This window comes from Sarcophilus harrisii, chromosome 2, assembly GCF_902635505.1.
Source record: "Sarcophilus harrisii chromosome 2, mSarHar1.11, whole genome shotgun sequence".
In the NCBI taxonomy this organism is placed as follows: domain Eukaryota; kingdom Metazoa; phylum Chordata; class Mammalia; order Dasyuromorphia; family Dasyuridae; genus Sarcophilus; species Sarcophilus harrisii.
In genome coordinates, this window is record NC_045427.1 from 380941654 (window position 1) to 380961059 (window position 19406).

General features: G+C 35.3%; 1 protein-coding gene across 2 annotated transcripts in view; it reads left to right on the forward strand.

Annotated features, from left to right (window-relative positions):
* STK32A (serine/threonine kinase 32A) overlaps positions 1-19406 on the forward strand; it is a 144940-nt gene that overhangs the window by 87012 nt on the left and 38522 nt on the right. For both annotated transcript variants that reach the window (XM_031953490.1, XM_031953491.1), the window contains exons 6-7: positions 5426-5463; positions 16862-16951. In XM_031953490.1, the coding sequence (XP_031809350.1) occupies positions 5426-5463; positions 16862-16951 (128 nt within the window). The remainder of the gene's footprint in view (positions 1-5425; positions 5464-16861; positions 16952-19406) is intronic.

A 19406-nucleotide genomic window follows, 5' to 3' on the forward strand; every position in this document is an offset into this window, starting at 1 on the left:
AATAATATTCCATAACATTCATATACCATAACTGATCCAGCCATTCTCCAACTGATAAACATCCAGTTTCCAGTTCCTTGCCACTATAAAAAGAGATGCTACAAACATTTTTGCACATATGGCTCCGTTTTCCTGTTTTATGATTTCTTTGGAATAGTGAGAAGATATTGTTAAACATAACTGAAGATCCAAGTAAGAGCTGGGGTGAAGATGGAGAAAACTGAGCCAGATGCCAAACTTCTTTAGAAAGGGGAGATATTACTAGGTATATATCCCCAAGAAGGTCAAAGACAGACAGAGAACTTTGTTGAATTTGGCTTGGTCCTCAAAAAGCAGACATTTGTATTTCTGAGACTATTGTCGTATATTATATACATTCCTAATAAACTGCAACTTCCTCTATAGCCCCTAATATACATATACACTAAAATATTTGCAGCAGCCCTTTTGTAATAGTAAAGAACAGGAAACAAAGTTCATGCTCATATATTAGAGAATGGTCAAACAAATTGTGGTGTATGAATATTACTGCACTGAAAGTAAAGACAAATATGGAGAATGCTGCTAAACATGAGAAGACATACTGAGACAGAGTGAAGTAAAGAGAATCAGGAAATCAGTATATAGTATTGCAAAAGCAATCGAAAGGGAATTTTTAAAAAATAATAATAATAATTTAAAGGAGAGAGAGGAATCTGGGAACTGATTAGTAGACAACTAGATCTAGCTACTGAGTTATGGCAGCAAAGAATCAGGAAACAGGAACAAGTTATTTGTTTAATCCTACTCTTAAGTAGTGTTTTAGGGAACACAAGATCCATAATAAAGGAGAAGTTGGTCAGGTGTCCTGGGAAGCCAGGTATGCATTAGTGTAAGGAAAGGAAAGAAGTATAAAAAGAAGAGTAATAGGAAGGGAAATTCCTTCAACAGAACTGAGTTCTGTAGGATATAATAGAAGGGGAAAAGAAGATTGGAAAAGTTTTCATTGGAAAATGTATAAGGATGAGGGGTGAGTTAGTAGTAGTAGCAGAGGTAGCAAGTTTTTGCCCACAAAGCCTACAACTCTGAATCCCACGATTTCAAAGATGAAAAGGAGGGAGTATGTAAACCATGTTACCTAATTGTTATAGATTCAACTTAGTGGTGATGGAGTGCTAACACAATTTTCCCACATGGCTGGATTGGGTCTGACTGATGAGAGGTTATAAGATCCTTAAGAATGAAAAGCCTTTCTTTGTATCTCTAGAGTACCTAGTACATAATAGACACTTAATATGTGCTTTTCAACTGTCTGGGGTTATACCTGGGGTCTGTCTGGGGGAAATAATGGGGTTTTTTCCCCAACTTTTGCAATCATCGTTATAGAAATGGATGGAACCATAATGGCCTAAGAGCTATTTTGTCTTTTACTTCTTTTTATGGGTCACCAAAAGCCAAAAGAATTCATCTCTATGACCAACCTTTTGGTGATGAACTTTGTTGAATTTGGCTAAGTTGGTCTTCAAAAAGCAGACGTTTGTATTCCTGAGACTATTGTCATATATTATATGCATTCCTAATAAACTGCATCTTCCTCTATAGCCTCTAATATAGTGCCTTGCCTTCCACACTTTAAGAGTTCAACCAAATATTTTGATGAATGAATGATTCATTATTCTTTTTGTTCAGTCTACTCTTTCCTCAGACAGCTTGCCAATTCAACAAGAGTCATGTTGTATTTTCCCCAAAAATATTATTATTTAGACTTAAAAACAAACTTTCTTTTCTTTGCAAGTTGTTCAGTTTTTTATATCTGAATGAGTTTAAAAGAGTCTAGTGTTGAGAAATCAAAGGTCTCAACTTGTTCCAGCAGGAATTTCAATAATCAGAAATCTTTTTTCATTTATTTTCTCCCAAGGTGCTTTAGAAGATAAATAAAACTGCTGCGCTTCTCTCAGGTTTTTTCCAACAGGGTTAGATTTTAATCTTTGATCATTTTAATGTAGCCTGAAAAAAACAATTCCTCACTTTTATTACAAATCTTATCTGTTCATATTTGATATGAAGAAGGGATATTGTTACTGATATAGTTCATTTTTACTTATCAGGACCCTTTACCAATATGTCTTTAATCTCAAAGCAAAGCAACTCTTTGAAATAGGTACTGACATACTTTTGCCTTAGCACATATGCCAACACAAAACTTTTTCAATTTTATTCAATTTTCCAACCCCACTCCTATTTTACCAAGGGCATTTCTTTTACTAAGAAAGAAGGAACAGTTCACTTCCAAATCCATTCTCTTCTCTCCATTTGTATTTCCTTTACTCTACTTCAAGGCTTTATTATTTCTAAATTGTCTGGACTCTCACAATGGCTTCCTAACCAATCTCTTTGCTTCCAGGTTTTCCCTGCATGAATCCAGCCTTTATAACCCTGTCAGACAATCATGTTACTTCCTCACTAAAAGGCTTTCAGTGGCTCCCCACTTTCTACATCAATTACCTACCTAACCTAGCATTCAAGGCCTTCCACAATTTAGTTCCAACCTCATTCTCTAGCTAAATTGTTATTACTTGCTATTCTCCTGAATATATATCTTTTTCTCATCTAATTATTAAAGGAAGGACAAATAACTGGAATGGACCTCAGCAGGTCTTCTAGTCTAACCCCCTCCTTTTACAGATGAGGAAACTGAAGCCCAGAAGAGTTAAGTTATTTGTCCAGGATCTCACAGATAGTAAGTCTTTAGGTTGTGAAATGAAAAATCATTGGTCTAGAACTCTAAGGGACCTCAAAGGCCATTAGAAATCATCCCCTCATTTTATAAATGAAGATGCCGAGATCCAGAGAGGTTAAGCAGTTTGCCCGAGAGTGGGCTTTGAATCCACAGATATTCAAGACTCAAATAATAAGGAAGTTCTACTAATCACAGTTTTAAACCATATTATGATCTATCTTGGTGTCCTGAAAAAGTTGATTTGAATCTGCAAAAATGAGATTTGTAATCCAGCTAGCAATACATCTATTTGACATTCAAAATTCACATACAATTCATGTACTGCCTTCCTTAAGTGTACAGAAAGGCAGTATGACATTTTATTAAATATCCAGTGAGAGGCAGTAATATCTCATTTGTACATCATATAGCACTCTTCTTGACCTTCTAGGCCAGGAGGTCACTTCAATTCCTCACTGGCACATATCAAGTAGAGTTTCCCAAAGGTTGCAAAGTAGCCAGCAGTAGTAACTAGGTCTTGAAGTGCTTAGAATATTGTCCTATTAAATCCCAGCCTTTGTCCCCATCCCCTACCCCCATCTCTCCACTCTACATACAACAACTACTGAGCCATTCAAGGAGGGCACTAATCAGATTTGGAATTTAAGCTAGGATACAATACAATATAGTGCTGAAAATACTGAAAAAAGGAAATTTATGGTTCTGGTCCCTCCCACATCTAGACTCTCCTTCAGCAAATTACTAATCACATTCAATGGCACAAATATTCATTATTCTGTGGCTACATCATTTTTTGAACATAATAAAAATCAATCAATAATCAATTCACAAATGTTTATTAGTCACTTGCTATATATCAAGAAATGTGCTAATTATTGGAATGAACCTTTTTAAATGAAACAATCCTTCTCAACATTCTATGGAATTCTGTTATATTCTATGAAATAATAACAATAATTTACATTTACATAATTCAAAATTAAATGGGAAATGTTAAGCAGATGTGAGACTCTTCTACCTCTCTGTCCCCAAACTTCCCCTTGCTTAGCTTTTCTTATCTTTGAGGTACCTGGGCAATAGGTTTAAACCACCATTTTTTATATCATATATCAATTCCTATAGATCATGGTAAGGATTAAAGAAAAGGTTACCAAAGAACCCATCTCAGGTTTACTATACTAAAGGTTAAAATAAGAGAAGTATGTGGGAGAGAACAAGCTTTTACATGTTACCAGCTGATGGATTTTCAAAAGCAGCTCATCTCAACTATCCTAGACTCACTTTTGCTATTTTTTCTCCCACTGTGTTTATCACCCTGTACCACAGATTCTGGTCTTAATCACTGGCAGAAAAAGTCTCAGGTTGTGGCAACTTGTGACTGCTACAACGGGGCAGTCCCCAAAGCAAAAGGCAACATACCTGCTTATCTCTAAGAGAATCAGCTACCCTAGCTCCAGTGGAGGCCATGGGGTACTCCAGTTCTTCCCATGATGTACTAGAGTCCTGAGTCTTAGAGGCTCAGCCTGATTGCAGAAGCAGCCAGATCTCTGCTCTCAGCATGACAGCCAGGAAGTCTCTCATGGGCAAGAGAAAGAAAAAATCACTCTAGACTTATATGCCAACATGCAGATCTCATCCCTGTCTTCTGTCTTTGACAGGATTAGGGCAATTTTACTTCCTTATGTCTTGTTATTCAGTTTCTCTCTATGAGAACTTCCATGATTTTTTGGCACTCCTTAAGAAGTGAAACAACTCTGCAGAAATATTTTCTACATTTATTTGGCTATCTAGTAAAGAACCACCCTAAATAAAATGTTAATTCTTTGGAGGTTTCTTTTTCCAGAATACATTTTATGTAAGGACCAGGATATCTGTTATAATCTGTGTATTCTGGAAAAAGAAAATCCCAAATGCCTTGTTCTGTGATTGCTCAGGAAGCACAAAGCAGCTTTATTCCAGCAACATAAATACAATTTTAATGTACCTTGTTTCAAAACGGTTTGTGTAATAATGGCTTCTGTGCATTTGAGTTAAAGGGCTTCATGGATGGTGAGACTTGGAAAGTGAAAAGTCTAAGGGTGTAGAAGTAAGGGCTGATGAAAAGAGGCAAATCTATTTGCTGATGGAGGGATATTTTTTTTTAATCACAAGTTTCATGAGAACTTTAAAGTTAATAAAGTTTTTATTTTTTCCCTTTGGATGAAACATTTCCTTCATTAGATATGAATTAGATACATGTTCCCTTCTGTGGATTGAAATCTCACAGGAGTGCTTAGACTAAGACATTGGCTGAGAGAAATAGCCCCAAATCTCATTTTCTACCTTAAGTGGAATAGTATTTATTAAGCAGACACTAGTACATGGCACTCTGTTGGGGTACAGAAAAGCAAATTAAAGAAATATACTCTCTCCTTGGTCTCAAGCTGCTGAAATCCTAATAAAGTTGACTAAGTTTGAAGTTTGGGGTTTTTTTGTTTTGTTTTGGGCTTTTTTTGAGGATCAGTGAGTTGCATGGAAGGTATGGGGAGAGGGGAAGAGGACAAGAATTCATTCATTGTCAACACTTCTCCTTCAGAACACAGTAATGCTCCCATGAACTTTTAGGTTCTTGTACTTACAATACACCATGAGAGACCTTGGTTTCTAATGTTTTGGGAGGTTTTGTTTGTTTTTTTTTTTAATGAAATTTTCTCTTTTCTGTTCTAGGGATATGAAGCCCGACAACATTTTACTTGATGAACATGGTGAGTAGTATCCTGGGCACACATAAGTGGACTAGAAAGAAATGCTTTTTTTAAAAAAAATTAATATAAAGATTATACACATATAAGGGAATTTACACATATAAAAGTGACTTTTTTATCCAATAGACTTAGATCAGAGATCTTAATATTAATTCAGTCCATTCCTCCAGATGAGGAAACTGAGACCCAAGGCAACTTGTCCAAAGTCCCACAGATAATTTAGCAGAACTGGGATTACAACCCAGGTGTTCTGCTTCAAGTTATAATCCTCTTCCCAAAACATTACACTTCTCTTAATAGGATGCTTTGGAAAAGTTGTAGTGATGAATTTTTATCTTAAATACATTTCCTTAAATACATGTTAGTAATTTAACAAGTCATGAAATTATGATTAGATATCTTCATAATAGTTCTCTTGGACCTTTTATGATAATTTCTGATCTATCAATTTTTCAAACTTGGATGTTTTGTAGCCTAGAGCCCACCTGTGTGTGCATGCTCCCGGGGGCTGTATATGCAGTAAAATATTCTAGCAATAATTACAAGGTCACTAAATGAAGGAGTTTGAAATCTCCAAATTTCCTTAATCATTTAGAATTTATAATGGGATTTAGTAATAGGGATGAAACTTCAAAGGGAGATAAATTGTTCTTTTATTTATTTATCTGAGTTTTAAACTGGATTTGCCAGATAACACCTGAGCCTAGGGAGCTGAGTATCAGTTTTTAATATGACCTCTAATTTCAAAGCACTGAATAATCATTTATTTATGTCCTCTTTTAAAAGGGTTGGGTATTTTTTTTCCAATTTCCAAATTGATTTTCTCTCTCTCCTCTTTCACTTCCTTTTTTATCTCCCTCCACTCCCCTACTTCTAATGCTAATAAATTATGAAATATATGCTTCTGGGCAATGGGTAGAATTAGCATAAAGGTGTTTTAACTGAAAAAAAAACTTTTAGATTTCTTATTCACATTCTGGCAAAGACAAGAGGATTCCCTTACATTCTGGGACAAATGAACTATAAGATCATAGATTTAGATCTGGAAGAGGCATCAGATTCATTAAGTCCAATTTCCTCATTTTATAAATAAGAAAATTTAAACCTGGAGAACTTAAATTGGCTTACCCAGAGACACAACTAATAAGTCTATGAGGTAGGGATTTGAACTCAGCTCTTCTTGACTTCAAACCCAGCCCTATCTACCAAACTGTCCTGATTTTAACACTGTGCAGCCTCACAGCAAGATAGGAATACACCCTCTAATCATAATGAAAGAATGAATGAAAAAGCATTTATTAATTGATTACTATGTGCTAAGTATAAGGGATACATCCTCTGCTCTTGAAGAGCTTACTTTTAAAAGAGGGAGAAAATGGATGGAAAGTTCCCAGAGGTTCTTAGGATGTAAGGGGCAAGACAAGGGAATTATCTTCTTTAACTTCATTTCTATTGATTAAAAACCATCCCAGTAAATCCAGTTTCAAACACTTACTAGATGTGTATCCCTCCGCAAGTCATTTAATTTCTGTTTGCCTCAGTTTCCTTAACTGTAAAGTGGGGATAATAATAGTCCCTACCTTATAGGGTTGTTGTGAAGATCAAATGAGATAATACTCATAAAGGTCTTAGCACAGCTCCTGGCACATAATAGATGCTTAATAAAAGCTCGTCTCTTTTCTTCCTATTTTTAATATTAAACCATTTTACGAGGCATCAAGAACTTTCTTTTCTAGGTCTTCAGTAGCTGTGACTGCTGAGGAGATGGGGGTTGCAGTGCCCAAAGAGGCAATTGCCAAGTCTCACCTCCCCAAAAGTTGCTTGCCTGGATAGTGGCTGTGGGACAGATGGAAGCAGGGATACTGATAAAGGCAGAGAGGAGAGAATAGCATATGGCTCTTGGACAGGAGCAGTCAAGATAGATGGTGGCAGGGCTGGTGGGTCTCCCCCCCCCCCCAGAGGAATCGTTACATTCCTTATATTAGCATATCCCTTTATAGTTTTGGAAGTAACTTCACAAATAAAATAGGTTATCTCATTGACTTCTTACAACAGCCCAATAATGTGGACAGAAATCATTAGTCCTACTCTATATATATGGAAACTGAGACACAGAAATATTGACTGACTTGTCCAAGGTCACACAGTTTAAAAATGGCAGAGCTGGGACTTGATCCATGGTTCTTAATTTCCAGTTCAATTGTTTTGCTGCTAAACTCCACTGCCTCCCCAAATAGTGGCCATTTGGTCTTCATTTGTGAAAATATTAGCAACAATTTATTTTTCACTCAGGATCATGTCAAATATTGAGTTTGGAGACTCATATATTTCTTGATTTTTTTTTCCTTACTATAATTCTTACAGTTTTTCCTATTATCTCTCAACTCTGTAGGCTTCTTGACTGTTCTTGTGATGGGCTAGTAAGAGAAAGGCTGATGGGACAAACTAAGCACCTTTTTACAAGTTCAGCTATTTCCTTTTTCCCCAAACACCAGCAGTGGCACATTAATGTCTATTCTGACAGAGTTGAATTATGCATGGTGGTCCTCCCACCTTGGGAAGGAACGTTCAATCTTCTGTTTTTTCTTACATTCTTTGGTTGTATCCAAGCCAGTTTCACATCAGGAAAGACTCCATGAAGGCTGTGATTGCCCATGAATTGTTTGGTTAATTCTTGCAGTTGTCCAAGGTATGATCCCAGAGTCTTCTATCTGCTATCTAGTTACACTGGGAAATCCATTCAGTTCTAATCAGTTCATGGTACTTCTGGAAAATAAAATTTTTTTTTAGTTTTTTGTTTGCTTGCTTGTCATTTACTCTCCCTTTTCAAATTTTTGGGGGGCATTCAATAGTATTTTATTTTTCCAAATACAAGTAAAATTAGTTTTCAGCATTCATTTTTTTTAAATTTCATGTTCTAAATTTTTGTTCTTCCCACCCTTCCTTCCCCTCCCCAAGACAGCAAGCAATCTGATATAGGTTAAATATGTGTAATTCTTTTAAATACATTTCCTTATTTGTCATATTGTGCAAGAAAAATCAGACCAAAAGGAAAAAAAACAAACAAAAACATGAAAATTCTGTACTTCAATCCACATTCAGTCTCCATAGTGCTCTTTGGATATGATTGGCATTTTCAGTCCCAAGATATTGGAGTTGCCTTGAATCACTTCATTATTCAAAAGAGTCAAATCCATCACAGTTGATCATCATATAATCATTTTGTTGCTGTGTACAATGTTCTTTTGGTTCTGCTCACTTCACTTAGTATCAGTTCATGTAAGTCTTTCCAAGATTTTCTAAAATCAGCCTGTTCATCATTTCTTACAGAACAATAATATTCCATTACATTCATATACCATCACTTATTCAGCCATTCTCAAACTGAGGGGTATATATTCAGTTTCCAGCTCTCTGCCACTACAAAAAGGGCTGCTATAAACATTTTTGCACAAGTGGGTTCTTTTCCCTCTTTTATGGTGTCTTTGGTAGTTTCATTGCTTTCTAAAATGGTTGGATCATTTCACAACTCCACCAACAATGTATTCGTTTTCCTATATCCCCTCCACATTTGTCATTATCTGAGAGGTGTGAGTGTGAGATGGTACCTCAGAGATATCTTAATTTGCATTTCTCCAATGATTTTAGCATTTTTTTCATATGACTAAAAATGGCTTTAGTTTCTTCATCTGAAAATTGTCTGTTCATATTCTTTGACCATTTATCAGTTAGGAAATGACTTGTATTCTTATCAATTTGAGTCAGTTCTCTATATATTTTAGAAATGAGGTCTTTATCTGACATACTGGCTGTAAAAAAATTTTTCCCAGCTTTAAATGGGAAAATACATTTTCAATCTACCTAGTGCATAGGAAGGCCAAAGTCTGTCTCTAGTGGTTATTGTTCTTCATGAGACTGAGGCAAACAACTCTAGCATGTTCTACTGAGCAAGAAAAGTTTCAAACATGAGCCAAGCAATGGACTGAGAAAGGATCTAAATATAGACTTTATTTTCAGAGAGATAGGTCTTCCCTCTCCTTTCAGGAGGCTATGTTCTTGTACATCCTGTGCTTTGCTTTTATAGAAAAAAGGATAAATGACAGAATATATTCTCTTAAATAATATTTTTATTATAAAAGCATGTAACTGAAATATATATATTAGTATAAACATATATATAATGCATTTTTGTATATAGAATGTATATATGTATAGATAGATGGATGGATAGATAGATGGATGGATAAATAGATAGATGGATGGATGTTTGGGGAGATCAAAATCAGTGCAGATTAATTCCTATTCTCTATTCCCTATATCTTTCATAGCTATTAAGCCAATAATTGATCATAGGATGGAGCTACAAGGGACCCAAGAGGTTGTCTTCAGGTCTTTCTAGCAGCTAATGCCTCTTTCTCCAAACCATATTGTACTTATTTTGTAAATATATTTTAGGGGCAGCTAGGTGGCACAGTGGGTAGAGCACCAGCCCTGAAGTCAGGAGGACCTGAGTTCAAATCTGATCTCAGACACTTAACATTTCCTAGCTGTGTGACCCTGGGCAAGTCACTTAATCCCAAGTGCCTCAAAACAAAAGGGAAAACAAGTAAATGTTTTTATATGTAAAATACATTTTAAGTAATTATTTATTGTCTCTCCCCCTCATAACAGAAAATTCCTGTGGGCATGAACTATTATTTTTTTTGTCACTGTATTCCCACTTCCTAGCATAGTGCCTATTACATGGGATTTACGTGGGATCCAATGAATGTGTAATGATTGATTGATTGGTCTACTCTCACCACCTCATTTTAAAGATGAGGAGACTGGAACCAAAAAGGAGAAATGATTTCTTAGGTAACACAGATAGTAAATGGCAAAGCCAGAATAAAAATCTGAGGTTTTTTGGCTTTTCCCATTGAACTCTGAGAACTCAAGGCAAATTCATAGCCAAATAAAAATGCATAAATAATCACAACATACCCTTTATCTCCATATCCTTTATATTGTTTAATGTGTCTTCATAAATGAGATTTATTACCTCATTTGATCCTCATTACTACCATATGAAGGACTTTTTAGTCCTAGTTTGTAGATGAGAAAACTGAGATCCAGAGAAGATTCAGTGATTTGTCCGTTTGCCAGACTGACAAATCCAGTGCTCTCAACACTGAGAGGAATTGTAAATTCCAAATTGTAAAAACCATCAAGTACATTTTACAGAGAAAGAAACTGAGGCTCAGAGAGAAGAATTGACTTGTTCATAACCCCGTAAATATTAATTGGCAAAGTCAGTGCAAAAATCTGGGCTTCACCTCTCGGCTCACTGCTTTTCCCACTCCCCCTTTGCCTCACACTGCCACACACTTGGCGGTCCCTCGGTAGGTGGCTGATAGATGTGTCCTGATAGATTTTTCATGCTGTTCTAACAGTGCAGATGGCAGAGCCGTAGAACAGGTGACATTGAACATTTTCTGTTAAACCATGCTTGACACTAAGGCTGAAAACAAGACTGCCACTTAGAATGGCATCCATGCCCCTACACGAGCCCAGGAAAGTGGGATTATTGAGAGAGTCCTCAGTGAGCATTTGAACATTTTGAAATGTTGAAGTTACCTCTAACATAAAGGCAAGGGGCAGCATGACAGAGTGGCAAGGTACTGGACTTCAAGTCAAGAAGTCCTGGCTTCAAATCCCCCTTTCTATAATTACTATAGGTAATGATAAGTCTATCTGTCTCGGTTTTCTTATTTGTAAAAATGAAGATTTTGGATTCCATAGTTTCTAAGGAAGATCCCTTCTAACTCAAATCTATGATCTCAAAAGGATTTGTTAGTGGTATAAAGTATTTATTTTTAAATAAGTATAATATGCAATTGCTATAACCTTCTCACCTTGTTTTTCTTCTGATTCTATCTCTATGCTCATTCTCCAGCCAAGTCTCATCCAGAGCAGTTCAGTCTATTTGATATCACAGTGCCCTCCCTCCTTCCTGATTTACCTTGCCCCGTTACCCAACCTCCTGAATTCACCCAAATAAGCCAGAGATATGAAAGATAGAGAAGTGTGCATTCCAGATTGGTTCTCAGATATCTTCATCAGAATAATAGCACAGAGGGGCTAACCCATGGGCAAAAAAAAATCTTTTGGAGTTTTATCCAAGTTATGGCTTTGGAGTGTGTTGCAATGAAGAGCTACATAGCACAGTATGACTGGAAATCAAGTTTACCATGTTCTACTTGGGTGATTTGGGGGAAATCATTTAAACTCTCTGGGCTTCAGTTCCTTTTCTATAAAATGAAGGGGCTGGACTAGAAGACCTCTAAGGAATCTTCAAGCTCTAAATCTGCACTGAGATCACAAGTTTACCTACCTCCTCAATCCGATGCAAGTTGTATTTATGTTCTTCCATGGATTCTTCATGGAATCTACCAATGAATGGAACCCTTCCTTCTTGCCTTCCTGTTTTGTGGATACCAGTGCAGACAATTCAAGCTCTATATGATTCCTCACTCTTGCCCCTCGAACAGCCCTTTCCAACCATGTATTTCCTTGATGCCATCCCTTATACCGCTTCTTGCATGTGAGTGGCCAATGGAAATATGCTGCAACTTACATGTGGTACCCCTATACCTCCCTAAGAGACTGCATTGTCTCAGCATTTATCACCATCTGGTATCATCAGAAAAGAGGAGTTTTGCGTTAGGAAGTTGTTTGGAATTAATAAAAGCACTATGTAGTTTCCCAAAAAAAATACAGCTTGCCTTTTCCTCCTATTCAATTTTGGGCCCAATTCATTATCCCTCTTCATCTGTCCCAGCTATAAGTATTGTTGTTCTCACTTAACAGCCTGACCATCCAGCTGCATGTCATAGTCTGAACAATAGACATTTTTTTATCCTTTTGATTTTTTGTGTGTAGAATGATTTCTTTTGAGTTGTGGATCAGAGGTACTTATAGCATAGGGATGGAGAGCTCACTTCAGAGTCAGCAAGTCCTGAGTTCAGTTAGGTCTGAAACATAAATGTGTGATCCTGGTCAAATAGTTTAACCTCTCAGTGCTTCCCTTCCCCACAACTCTCTAAAACTCTAAGTTTCAGAGCAGGTACTGATCAGCCTTGGAAAAAAACATTCTTTACTCAATATTCCCTAACATGTTAAAAGCATAAAAAATTTGGAACAAAAAGTCTTACAAAAATGAGTGTTGAAAACTATCTTTATATGTATTTGGAAAAATAAAATACTATTAAAAAAAAAAAGCAGAGGTCCAGTCAAAGACAATACAAAAAATTATGGATCTCTATTGTTCTGGGGATTGATGTAAATCAGCAAAACATCATCCACAAATTAAAGCCTAAATAATATAATCTAAAAATCTTAGAAAACCAATATAAGTAGCTACCTTTTTCTAAACCTACCAATAAATATTTATTAAGACGCTACTGTATGCCGGACAACACACTTTAGGGTACTTTTTTAATGGATCTTTTTGTAATTTTTCAAATGTATATTCAAACCTGCTATAGAAAATTCAGTTTTTTAAATGGCACATTTTACCATGACTTATATTATGCCATGAACCACCTAGGTATGCCTGATAACTCTTACTTTGAGAGGCAATGCAATATCTCAGATAAGGGATAGTAGTTCTGTATGGTGTATTGAAGAGGACCATGTTTTGATTCAGAAAACCTAGGTTGAAGCCTTCTTGATTCCACTTAATAATTATGGGACCTGGGCCAACTCAATGCTTTTTCTGGTCCTTTTTTTTTTCATTCTGTAACCATTCTAATAAAATAACCCCTTCAGCTCTAAGGTTCTGTGATGCCATATTTCTGTAATACCATTTCATTTTCTTTCTCAATGAATAGGACTTTAGCTAAGGCCTTTAACTCTTTTAGGTCCCATTTTCCTATGGAGTAGGACTATAATCTGACTCTGATGTCTTCTCTACCTCTGAACAATGTTGAGACCATTGGATCTGGAATGAGACTACAAGAATTGACTACAAAATAATATTTTACTCTAGCTCAGAATATTTGTTCTATAATTGGTCTGTGTATCCCTTCCACCAATGGTTAAAATACTCCTTTCATATCTCAATTGCCAGTATTTGGTGAGACAAAAGCAATCCATTTCCTAGTGGTTAACCCTCTAATGATGCACTTCTGGAATTTAGCTAGGCAAGTTCTCAGATAGCAAAGTAAGACAATGACTGAACAACAAAATTACAAGAGTCTTAAAATCTGAACAAGGCCCTTGAAGGCCATTGTTACATTTTCAGTATGAGTATTTATACCTTGGAAGGTAACAAGATCAATATATCAGTATTTGATTTATTGTCTTGTTGATTGTCTAAGCTTAATAAAGTAATGGAGAAAATGTTAATAATTCAGATTAAATCTAAAGTATGACATGAATATACTTTTTTTAGGAATCCAGTTGCTGAACATTTACTAGCACACCCCTGCCTAGAGATCAATTTATCTGACTGATGATTCAAACAAAGCACAATGCCCATTTCAGATGTTGGTTACAACTCAGTTTTATTCTTATTTCTTCATTCTTTATTCGTATTCAAAAATGTAACCACATGTTCTTTTGTTGGGGTTTTTACAAAATAAAATCATTCATTAATGCCAAATTGGGAGAGGCAATGAGATTTACCTGGACTAGAATCTTCAGAGTCCTCAAAGAGAGAAGAAGATAATGTTTGACATGTGCAATTTATACTGCTGTAAAGGAAAACAATTAATTGTTTTCCCTCTGTTGGGGACAAAGCATTGAAATGTCACTAACACAGACAAATAAAAATGTCAACACGTTGAGGTCTTCTGGATAAGTTAACACTTCCTAACATGAATCTAATAGCGTCTAAGATTTATCTGTCTCAGTTTTTAGCTTAATATCACCTTTTCCCTTTATGGTTGCTACAAGCTTAACTCTGTAAGCTGTTAGAACAATGGACTGCAGAAGAGCAGGGACAATTACAATAGGATGGCCAACTTTGATGGCAAACTTTCTCTTTTGGGGCTTTTAGGAGTACAGATCTGTGATTTCTAAAATCAATATAGGTAAATCCAGGAGAGGAAATTCTCCCAAAAAAGATTATCAGTTTAAAGTTTTAGAAAATAATCTGGGGGCATCCAGTGGTTAAGTGATTTGCCTTCTGTCACACAGCCAACATATGTCAGAAGCGGCACTTAAATCTTCTGGATTCCCAGGCCGGCTTTCAATCCACTATGCCACATGTCCAAAATATTCCTTCAAAATATGACAAGAAAAGCTATAGTGAAGATGGGAAAAAAAGGAGAAAAACAAAAAGAATGCAAGAAGACACATTTCTTAGTCACAGTACCCTTTTTCTTCTGAAAACCAACCTTTAAAAAAGTAAAATAAAGCAATCAGATGTTTTAATAACATTTCACACACACACACACACACACACACACACACACACACACACACACATTTCCCAAAGAGTGATTGTTCAGATATGAAGAATATTGATTAATGGGTTGGTGTTTAATGGACTAAAGTCTCTAGTAGAGTGCCCAAAGGATCTGTTCTTGGCCTTAGGCTATTCAACACTTATCAATGATTGGGATGAAAATGTATATAGCCTGTTTACCAAATTTGCAGATTTAAATAAAACTGGGAGGAGTAATTAACACTTTGGTGGACAAAATAAAATCTAAAAAGATCCCAATAATCTAGATCAAGGGGAAATTTAATAAAGAAAAGTATAAAATCCCTACCCCTGGAATAAAAACAAACAAACAAAAAAAAGCACATGAAAACGATGTTGAAAGCATATCTAAAAACCTATTAATGTGAAAATGGCCTGGAGTCTTAGTGAATTTCCCAGTGGAGATCAACACAACATGAGTCAGCAGTACAGTCAAACATGTTAACTTCCTTTTGTGGGAGTCTAAACTTGTGAACTCCCTCTACAAAATGCAAGTCTGCCATGTCCTTAGAGAGGAGCCTGGACCATTCATTAAAAGGCTCTATGACTTATTTGGAGTAACATAATATATATCAGAAGGGGAACTTGAATCCTGGTCTTCTGGCTCCAAAGTCAACTCTATCAGTTGAGGAACGCTGAATCCCACAACAAAATATTAGATTACAGCAATAGAAATTTTGTCCAACATGAGTGGGGTTAGGGTCCTGCTGTCTTCTGCCTCTGTTAGACCATATTTGGAATACTATTGACAAATCAAAATCCATTCAGAAGCACTCAACCAAGATGTTGAGGTAACTATTTAACTGAGAGACATTGAGAGAATAAGAGGATTTAGATTTGTTTTTCTTGATCCTAGAAGGCAGAGTAGGAGTCACTTGGGAGACAGATTTCAGCTCAACATTGAAAATATTTTTTCCTAACAATTAAAATTTCCAAAATGTGGTAGATTACTTCAAAAGGTGGAGAGTTTCTCCTAATTAAATGTTTGAAATAGTACTGGTTTGTGCCAGGTATTCTATTAAAAACCATGGGATACTGAGATGAAACTAAAAGAATTCCTATCCTCAAGAAGCTTATATTTATCAGATGAAATCATGTGCACACCCCTATTTCAAAGCATTTCTTACAAAAACTGTAGATATTTTTAAAAATATAGTTATTGTAATTTGAGACCCAAATAGACTAGTGAGATAGGCAGTGATAAGCATAGAATTCTGAAAGGAATTTTAAAATATCTAATTATGAAGCATTTCTTCTTTGGATTTTTGAAGGATCTATGGAAAAAACTTTAGGAAGGAGGTAATATAAAATTTCTTCCTCTTTAGAATTGTTTTAGGTCATAAAGAAACTCAATAAAGATAAATCTATTAAGAGTTTGTGAATAGCTGTCCAGTAACAGTATATTTTGAAAAGACTGTTTCCTGTGATTATTAAAGAGAACAGAAATGTAAGGGACCAATCTAACATTTTTTTCAGAGACCCTGAATTTAACCATTATCAGAAGAAGAATTATTCTTAGGAGACTGTGATCATTGTATGGAATGAACTGAATTGTGTGAGGTTGTTACCAGACAAGTGAAGAAAAGTCATTTACTGTTATCTACTGTTGAGGATTAGAGGTGATTCAGGTTGTGACTTTGGTCATAGCCAAAGCATTATAGTTACATATGTCTTTGCTTTATTATTGTTGTCATTTGTTATTCATATACGATATTAATATATAATTATAAAGAAATAAAAATGTTTCAAGACACTTTGACCTTTCACTTCTAGGTTAGATAATAGGTTTTTGATGGATATATAGAATGATTGAGTTGGAAAGAGTTGTTAAAGAAACTAGGCAGCAACTGTTTTAAAATAGAAATTTATCCACATCACAGGGGCCAAAAAAACCCTGAGCACTGATTTTGGCTCTTTTATTTTCCAAAGGACATGTCCACATTACAGACTTCAACATTGCTGCCATGCTGACGAAGGAAATGAAAATCACCACAGTTGCTGGCACCAAACCTTATATGGGTAGGATTTCTTTGATTATTTAAATGGGGATTTTTTTATTATTTCTATATATAGCTCTTTGTTTTATTAAAATACTTTCTAGTATTATTAAAATACTTTCTAATGCTGACCAGCTGTAGAATATGAATCCTTTTACAAGGTAACCTGTGAATGTTGTTACCTTCTTTTATTTATATGTATATATGTATCTATATAATATATATATGTATGTATATAGTTAGCTATTTCCCAATTACAAGTTTAAAATTTTTTAACTTTGATTTTTAAAAAGTTTGAATTCCAACTTGTCCTTCCTTCCTGTCCCTCCTTTACCCTTTGAGAAAGCAAGCAATGTAGCAATTATACAGGTGAAATCATGAAAAACATTTCAATATTAGTCATATTGCAAAGGAAAAAACAAAGCCAGAAATACAAAGAATCTTGTTGTTTGTGGTTTTTAAAGTACATCTACATCCAGAGTTTGTCAATTCTGTCTCTGCAGATGGGTAGCATTGGCCCTTTGGAATTGTCTTGGGTCATTGTCTTGATCAGAGTTGTGAAGTTTTTTATGGTTGTCATTCTTACAATACTACTTTTACTGTGTACATAATAATTCTGATTCTGCTCACTTTGCTTTGCCCCAGTTCATACAAGTCTTCCAAGGTTTTTCTGAATCAGCCTGCTCATCATTTCTTATATCAGTATTCAGTAGGATTGTATTCAATCACAATAATACCAAAACTTGTTCAGCCATTCCCCAATTAATGGGCATCCTCTCAATTTCCAATTTTTTGCCTCAAAAAAAATCTGAAATAAGTATTTTTCTATAAATAGATCCTTTTCCCTTTTCTTTGATCTTTTTTTGGGTAATTATCCATGTATATATTTTGAAAATAAAAAGCTTTAATTTAAAAAAATAAAGCAAAAAAGTTATCACCCTTTATATCTAATCGATTTATCCATTTTGACCTTTTCTTGGTATATGATGTGAGATGTTGATATATCCCTAGTTTCTGCCAAACTCTTTTTAGTTTTCCCAGCAGTTTTTATCAAATGTAAGTTATTACCCTAAAGCCTGGATCTTTGGCTTTATCAAACACTAGATTACTATGCTCATTTACCACAGTGTATTGTGTACTTCATTTGTTCTAGTTACCCACCGTTCTTTTTCTTAGTCAGTACTAGATTATTTTCATAATAACTGCTTTGGAATATAGTTTGAAATAAGGTACTTCCAGACCATCTTCTTTCACATGTTGTTACCTTCTTAAAGTGCAAGACACAGCTCTATAAATTGGTTCAGGCATACTGTCAATTAATAAATATTTTTTAAGGATTTAGTGTATACCCAAGCTGTGCTAAAAACTAAGCACACAAAGACAAACATTAAATAAAGCATCTGTTCAAGGAGTTTGTATTCCAGTGGAAAAAAACACATTTTAGTATTAGTATTTAGATTCAAAGTAATTTCTGGCAAGAAAATACATACAACTAGATGAATCAGGACAAGTTTCTTGTAGAAGGTGAGTTTTGAAGGACATTAGAGATTCCAAGAGGTGGAATCAAAGAGGGGATACACTGTAAGTAAAGGAACAAAAATGGGAAATGGAGTCATGGGTGTGGGGAATAGTAGGAAACCCATTTTTCTTGGCTTATAGAGTATGGAAAGGCTTATAAATAATATACAAGGCTGGAAAGATAGTGAGATTAGGACCAGATTGTAAAAGGCTTTAAATACCAGATAGGCAACTTTGTCCTTTAAAAAACTTTCTCCCTCCTCCCTTCCCTTTTAAAAATAGTCTCAATATAGTTTCTTAGATTACTAGTTTACAGTCAATAGGAAAACTTCTTTAAACATTCTTGATTTTATGCCATATAGTAAAAACAATGCAGCCTTGGAGTCAGAAGAGACTTGGAATTGAATGCTCTCTCTCTAGAACCATTGGCTTCTCCTGGTGCACTGGGAATGCTCACTAGTGTTTCTCAAGAGTCTTCAGATGATCTCTGTAAACCAAAAGGACAACCTATTGAATCAGGACTCAGACGCCAATTAGTAGGTGTCTACCACCCAACTTTTAGAAAGCTGAACAAACGGTTTAACCTCTCTGAGACTCCCCATCCATAAATGGGGATAAAAATATTTGTAGTAGCTAACTCATCCCATTTTGGGGAGAAGCAAATAAATAAAGAATAAAAAAATAAAATAAAGAAGCAAATAAAGTATCTCAAAACTTTTTTAAACCTTAAAGTGCTACATAAATATTGGCTATTATAATTATGATTCTTGTCACTTTATTTAAAAAATTAGCTAAAAACCCCAGGAGGCTAATAAATAGAAAAGACTAGGGGGAAAACAAACACTAATCTGGGTTCAAATGAGCTGTCTGTAGAGCACACTTTGTAAATGACAAAGTTTGCATAAATGCCAGTCAATCTTATGACAACCATTATTTTTAATTATCTTGGCAAGTCCATC